The sequence below is a fragment of the Glycine max genome, chromosome 11 (assembly GCF_000004515.6).
Source record: "Glycine max cultivar Williams 82 chromosome 11, Glycine_max_v4.0, whole genome shotgun sequence".
NCBI classification, from domain to species: domain Eukaryota; kingdom Viridiplantae; phylum Streptophyta; class Magnoliopsida; order Fabales; family Fabaceae; genus Glycine; species Glycine max.
Genome location: NC_038247.2, coordinates 31,199,894 through 31,207,202, shown reverse-complemented (window position 1 = coordinate 31,207,202; position 7,309 = coordinate 31,199,894). Strand labels below are relative to the sequence as shown.

The 7,309-nt window shown below is 30.5% G+C and overlaps 1 protein-coding gene and 1 non-coding gene across 2 annotated transcripts; one reads left to right on the top strand and one right to left on the bottom strand.

Annotated features, from left to right (window-relative positions):
• Window positions 1–3,398, top strand: LOC100814137 (auxin-induced protein 5NG4-like). The gene is made up of 7 exons (NM_001253011.2): window positions 1–223; window positions 326–397; window positions 701–814; window positions 1,294–1,537; window positions 1,626–1,784; window positions 1,867–2,018; window positions 2,874–3,398. Exons 1-7 carry the CDS (start codon window positions 30–32, stop codon window positions 3,052–3,054), a joined length of 1,116 nt encoding a protein of 371 aa, NP_001239940.1. The 5' UTR covers window positions 1–29; the 3' UTR covers window positions 3,055–3,398.
• Window positions 3,399–4,470: 1,072 nt separating this feature from the next.
• On the bottom strand, window positions 4,471–4,582 carry MIR4387A (microRNA MIR4387a). The gene has a single exon (NR_048719.1). It is a non-coding gene; the product is annotated as a microRNA MIR4387a (primary transcript).
• Between the last annotated feature and the right edge of the window lie 2,727 nt (window positions 4,583–7,309).

Here is a 7,309-nt window from a genome sequence, read left to right as displayed (position 1 = left end):
GCTTTGTGTGAGATCTGAAGAAGAGAGGTATGGCAAAAAGGGTCTTCTTGTACAAGGATTTGGTTCCTTTTGGGGCCATGGTGACCATGGAATGCCTCAACGTAGCCTTGAATACTCTGTTCAAAGCAGCTACCTTGAGAGGGATGAGTTACCATGTCTTTGTTGTTTATGCTTATGCTGTTGCTGCTATTGTTCTCATTCCTGGACCCTTTATCTCCCAAAGGTACGTGGTTGAGTAGTTGACAGATAATTATTAGCTTAATTATGAAAAAAAGTAAGATATGAATCATGAATGTCATGTTTTTATTTTCTATATGTGCTCCAGGTGCAGATCAAGAGTGCTTCCTCCGCTCAGTTTCCCCCTACTACGCAAAATTGGTCTTCTCGGGCTAATAGGGTACATACATCAGAATTCAGAGACTATTCCTGAACCAGTTTCTTTAAATTTATTTGTTGAAATAAATATTTATTTTCATAAAATAAATAATTTTATTTTTTATTTTTTTAGTATATTTGTCTAAATTATTTTTGCTTAAAAAAATAATTCTTTTTATTTTAAGAAACAAATTATATCTGTTCCTTAAAAAAATATTTATTATATAAATATTTATTTTAAAGTTATTTTTTTTAGGTTTAAATAAATTCAACCTTAATTAACCCACAATCTAGCAATTCCTTTGGTCTGAACTCTGATTTTCAGGTGTGCTTCTCAGATCGTGGGATACACAGGCATCAGTTTCAGTTCCCCCACTCTCTCCTCGGCGATAAGCAACTTGGTGCCCGCTTTTACTTTTTTGCTTGCCATCATTTTCAGGTTCCTAATCCTCCCCTTTCTTAAAATATGAGTGGCTATGTTTAGAATTGTGGAAGTGGGTTCAGACTACTCGTAAGCTATGAAGCACAAATACCTCTTTTATTTGAAGTGTTGTCATGTTAGATACGACACTGACACACCGGGACACACACTTGTTCAACACTTCTTATGAGATGGCTGATTCAAAAATTACTTTTGTTGATTTGAATAGTTAAGTTGTCACCTTTACACAACTAATATACTTATAAAAATATAGAAAGTTGTTTTAAAAAAATGAATATACTATCATGTAGATATTTTGTTGTATGTTACTCATATTTCATTTAATTAGAATTTCTGTCTGTGTATGTGGTGTCTTCATTCCTATATTTTAGACATTTGTCAAGTCAAAATATCCGGCGTCAGAGTTTGTGCTTCATAGCTTTGTATGTTTTCTGTTATTCTATTATGTAGTCTTATTTTCTCTTGATCTATTTTAGGATGGAAAAGGTGATTGTAAGAAATACAACTTGTCAAGCCAAGGTATTGGGTACCATAGTATCAATAACTGGAGCATTCGTAGTGACCTTCTACAAAGGACCACCAATCATCATTGTTCATACACCTTCCTTGTCACTTCATCAACCAATTAACACTCTGAATTCGGTAGATCGAAGTTGGGCAATTGGTGGCCTTCTACTGACAGCAGAGTATATTCTGGTTCCATTATGGTACATTGTACAGGTACAAATTTTTATGTTAGGTTTATATACAAAGTTTCAACAGCTACTTCTCAAAACATTTTTTTTTCTAATTTAATTCTGCTCTGCAGGTGCAAATCATGAAGGTGTACCCCAATGAACTAACTGTGATCTTCTTTTACAATTTATGTGTAAGCATCATGGCTGCAATTGTAGCTATATTTACAGAGACAAATGCAGGAGCTTGGAAAATAGGACTAGATACAGCATTGGCTTCAATAGTTTGCTCTGTAAGATGCATTGCACGCAGAAACTCTGATCTTTGTTCTATAGTATATGCTAATTATTCTAAAGTGCATTCGATATTTTTAGGGAATTTTTGGTTCATTTGTGAACAACGCAGTTCACACATGGGTACTACGTATAAAGGGTCCTGTCTATGTGGCAATGTTCAAGCCACTCTCAATTGCCATAGCTGTTGCCTTGGGAGTCATGTTCCTGGGTGATACACTCCACCTTGGAAGGTATGGTTGTGATTGTATTCAATTCTCGATATGCCTTTTTCCTATAAACTTGGTAACACACATGCTCATGCACATAAAGCTAACCAAACAAATTGACATTTGTATTTGGTTTTAACTTGCGGTTGCGGTCATGATTAATAAAAATTGCAAGCAAAATGCAGCCATGTGACCGTAATTTTGGTAGCAGTTCCAGATACTTGAAAAACTATGGGATGTGCTTTGTGAAACAAAAACAAATGATGAAGTTTTCCTTTAGAAAAATAACATGATTTTCATGAGACTCACTCTGCTTCAAACATTTCTAATCACAGTCTGTATTCCGTCCCCAATCCCCCATATTTAATTTCCAAAGCAACTAAGCTAAGCTTCTCTACAGAGCTGCAACAATAATTTCAAAACTATCCAAAACAGATAATTTCAATCGGTTGCCTATATTCATTATATCCCTTTAATGATTTATTATAGTTTGCACTTTAAATACCTATGATCTTTACCTATGAAGTACGGACATCTCTCGTTTGCCATGTTGGACATGTTTCTGACACCAACACGCCCTACACTTGTTTGACACCTTCTTATTAGGTGTTTAATTTTAAAATTATTTTTGTTGACTTACACACTTTTGTCAGTCACCTTTGTACAATTCATATATTTGAAAAAACTTAAAAAGTTGATTTAAAAAGATAAATATATCATTAATTTAAATATTTTGTTATGTTACTTATATTTCATTTCATTAGAGTCCTTATGTTTGTGTATGCATGTGGGGTCCTAGATTTTAGACATTAGTTATGTCGAAATATCCGTGGCCGGGTTATGCAATCTTATGATGTAGTTGCATTGATCATTTTGCAGTCTAGTGGGAGCCACAGTAATATCGATCGGATTTTATACAGTAATGTGGGGAAAAGCAACCGAAGAGAATGTGGACGAAGATGTCCCTGGCCAGCAATCACCACCAACCACAGAGAATGTTCCTCTCTTGCAAAGCTATAAAACTGATACAGCTGAAAAGAAAATGCATGGAAGTGTATAAATGACAAACAAAACTGTTGATAAATCTTAACATTATTGAAATTACACGAATAGCAAAGCAAATACATGGTTTTGTTTTCGCCCAAGCTAACCCTGTAACGCCAATAGCAATTAGCAAAGTAGGTACCCACGCCTTTAGAGTGTAGAGGACATCATATGTAAGAAATAGTTCAAGGGTTCAACTGATCTCCTTTCGCCAAGGAACATAAACGAATCTTTATACAAATTAGGGAGCAACCTATCTACAAGTTTGTGTACGAACACTCACAGATGAAAACGGAGCAACTTCGTTATCTGTCTTCCCTTTTCCTGTCTCTTGTAACAAGTCATCCATATTATGATTTATAGAAGCTGCGTGATTCTTTAACATTACCGAAAATTTTAAAGTATTTTTATATATTAGCTTAATTAAGTTTTTATACCTAAAATATAAGTTGTTCTTAATGGAAGATGACTAACAACAGGTGTTAAAGTGAAGCTGAAAAATTTTCAAGATAGTTATTGGACAAAAAATGAATTTTTAGGTAATAATTGGAAAACATTTTATTTTCCAGGTTTGAAAAATTTAATCAAGTCAATGAAAACTTATTTTTTAATTAACAAATGATAAGGAGGAGTTTTAGGTAGTAATTGGGAAACGTTTTATTTCCCAAGTTTGAAAAATTTAATCAAGTCAATGAAAAACAATTTTTTAATTAACAAATAATAAGGAGGAGTTTTATCAAAATAAATAATTTAATTTTAGATAAAATAATAAATGATAAATTTTATTATTTTATTAAAAATAAAAATAAAAATGGTAATCATAAAATTTATGTTTAAAAATAAATCTTATAAGTTAATAAGAAACATCGTTTCTCAAACACTTTTATTTGATCAAATATTTGTTAGCTTGTCAAAAAACTAAAAATTAAATAAAATAACTTGATGAACATATATGTAATTTACTCTATCCTATTTATTTTTTTAAGATAATTCTTCATTCAAAATAAGAATATAAATTAAATTAATAAGATATTTTTTATTGATAGGAATAAAAAATACTATTTGAAATTTATAATAACTCACATCAATTTATCATGTTTAATCAACTGAACTTAATTAATAAGATAATATTAATGGTGAAATTAAAGAGTTAAGATGCATATATTTAATATTTGGACAAAACTAACAGAGAATCTAAGAATAATGAAGGAAGAGTGAGGGAAGACATAACACCTTATATGTATACATTAATCATAGACCGCAAAACACTAATTATATATGGTTTAAATAATTTTTTCATTCTTGAAAAAATAGACTATTTTCATATTACTACATGAAAATTCATTTTTTTAATCAAGTACCTCAAAAAAAAAATTTTATTTCATTTTATTACCTCCTGTCAATCGCCTTTCGTTAAACGATGTTATGATAAACGAAGTGTCACGTCATCACGTCTTGTTACTAACACGTCATTGCCATGTCATCGAAGGTGATGGCGTGACAATGAGGTGTCCGTGACAAGGTGTGATGACATGACACTTCGTGTGTCATGTCATCGCTTAACGAAAAGCGACTAACGGTAGGTAGTAAAATGAAACTCAAAATTTTTTTAGGTACTTGATTGAAAAAAATGAATGTTAAGTAATAATATAAAAATGATCTATATTCCAAGTATGAAAAACTTAATTAAGTCTTGTATATTTACGTATATGTTGAGTTGTCCATCCCATGGGCAATATTTACACGCCTTTTTTTTTTTTTGAAAATACTAGTGTCACTACGCATGGGTATAAATGTCTAAGACATAACAAAAGTATTTAAAAGAAAAATAAATTTTAATATTGATTGTTGATAAAAGATAACATTTTAATATTATATATATATATATATATATATATATATATATATATATATATATATATATATATATATATATATATATATTTGAATTTTTAAGAATAACGAAAATTCATTTGCAGCACTTAGTTACAGAAAATTAATCTTTTGTAAAAAACTAAATAGCTTGTTTCTTAACAACTTTTTTTTTTATTCATAAAGTTTGAACTGAACATTTTGTTTAAAAATAATAAAAAGAGTTACAGTTCTATATAATTAAATTGTTAAATGAATGGTTAATTATTTTTTCATTATATATATGAATAATAAAAATAACTGAGAAATTTAATGAAGCATATTTCTAAAGAAGTATTATTCTAATTATAATTATAAGGAAACTTACATAAGAAATTCATCAGAACAATAAAAAATATAAGAGTTAAACGATCTAATAATAAAAAAGTAATCATATATTTAAGTATCAACTTATGTAAATGAATAAATTCATAACAAATATCAAACAAAAGAATACATGAGTTAATAAGATTACAAAATATTCAAGAACTTCAGTACATCCAACAGAAATTAGATAGTTTAAAGATGACCTCCATAAAGAAACATGTTCAATTGGTTATACAAAAAGAATTAGTTAAAAACAAAAAAAAAATATATGTAGATATATAATAAGGTAAATAATAAGGTTATTAGATTTAACCTTATTGTTATAAGCATATGAGTAGTAGTGGAGTGATGAATTCATATATAAGTTGATGCTTTTAAGGAGGATAATCAATTTCAGCATCTAGTTGATAAAAAATAGAAATGTCCCAATTTGAGCCCCTACAACTTAACAAAAGATTAATCCTACCAGTCAATTGATAAAATCTACCAATATGACGAAGACCATAAGTCAAGAAGCATTCCTCATTGATGAATTCAATTTTAACCTCATGAAAATTTGATTCAACATCTTCAAATAAAGTTGTTCTAAATCTGACCAAATCCTTAACTTCATCCATATAAGAATGTGGAATTTCAATAATTTCCTAATTTAAACATAAAATAAGAAAATAAGCAATAATTTTGTAATATGTAAAACTGTTCATTAATATTAAAAAAATGTGCAAATTTGATAGATTTCTCCCTGATTTCGGATTTATGTTAACTTAAAAGGTATGTGGTTCAAGAGAAATCATCTTAACAATGTTACACTAAATATCGATCACAATAAAATAAAGACAAATTTAAAATCATAAAAAAGTATAATTCAATGATCTAATGAAAATTTTTAATATAATTTGTAAAAATTTGTCAACTTTCAAACAACTGCTAGGAAACATTCCCCGAGACAATATCCTATACTACTTTTATAAAATTGGAGTAGAGCAAAATGATTGGTCTGCCCATGGCTGGGAGATTGACATGTGACAACTTTGTTAGTTTTTTGGTCATTTTATACCCCTTCAGTTTTGGCCTTGGTTTTTCGGCACGTGGCTTGCTGTTTTTTGTTGTGTTGGTTCTGATATTGCAGTTCCAATTTTGGTGTGATGCAGTTGTAAGATTTCGGTTGCAATTTTGTTGACACGTACATGCTATATTTCTTTGTTGCTACCACGTGCTCTGCTGATTTGGTTTTTGGTGTGAGGTTGTGCTTTTGGGTTGGTCATTCCGGGTTTTATTCACTTGGCTCTTTTTTTCCTCTTTCGTTGGTTCTACAGTTCAAGGTGCGGCTGTTGTGGATGTTTGTGCTTGGCGGGGTTGTCGCTGTTTTGCTACCCCGTTTGTTATTGTATTGTTATGTTGTATGATTCTTTTATAAATTTGTTTTTCTTGTTGTGTTTTCCCGTGTTTTTTTAGTTGTTTGGTGGCTTTCTTGCTTTATTTTTTGCTTACTTTATTAACCAATAATCTTGGAGCATTGCCATGGTTAAAGTGACCAGCTTGAAGTCTGGAAGAGGCAGTGTAGTACTCTTTGTGCCGCTATCTTAATACATAAATGAAATGGTGTTGCATATGTAGTTAAGCTTCATGTTTTTGTTTTTGTTTTTGTAGTGTTTGTGGCACTATGTTAATACATAAATTAAATGGTGTTGCATGTGTAGTTAAGCTTGATGTTCTTGTTTTTATTTTTTTTTCGTTCATTTTCTTGCTTTGCTTTTCGTTGGGTTCTAGATACTCAACTTGGTTTTGTGGGGAATTAAGTGGTGTTGCATGTGTAGTTAAGGTTGATGTTCCTGTTTTCAATTTATTTTGTTGATTTTCTTGCTTTGGTTTTCGCTGTGTTCTAGATACTCAGCTTGGTTTTGTGACATGTGGCTTGCTATTTTTTGTTGCCTTGGTTCTGACATTTCACTTGCAATCTTGGTGTGACACAATGGTAACATTTCAGTTGCAATTTTGTTGGCATGCACATGTGTAATTAAGGTTGATGTTCT

Bases quoted from the DNA above. Each gene is read 5' to 3' on its own strand.
- LOC100814137 (NM_001253011.2), top strand. From the start codon at position 30: ATGGCAAAAAGGGTCTTCTTGTACAAGGATTTGGTTCCTTTTGGGGCC. The intron at 224-325 runs GTACGTGGTTGA...TATGTGCTCCAG, and splicing joins GGACCCTTTATCTCCCAAAG to GTGCAGATCAAGAGTGCTTC. The intron at 398-700 runs GTACATACATCA...TCTGATTTTCAG, and splicing joins GGTCTTCTCGGGCTAATAGG to GTGTGCTTCTCAGATCGTGG.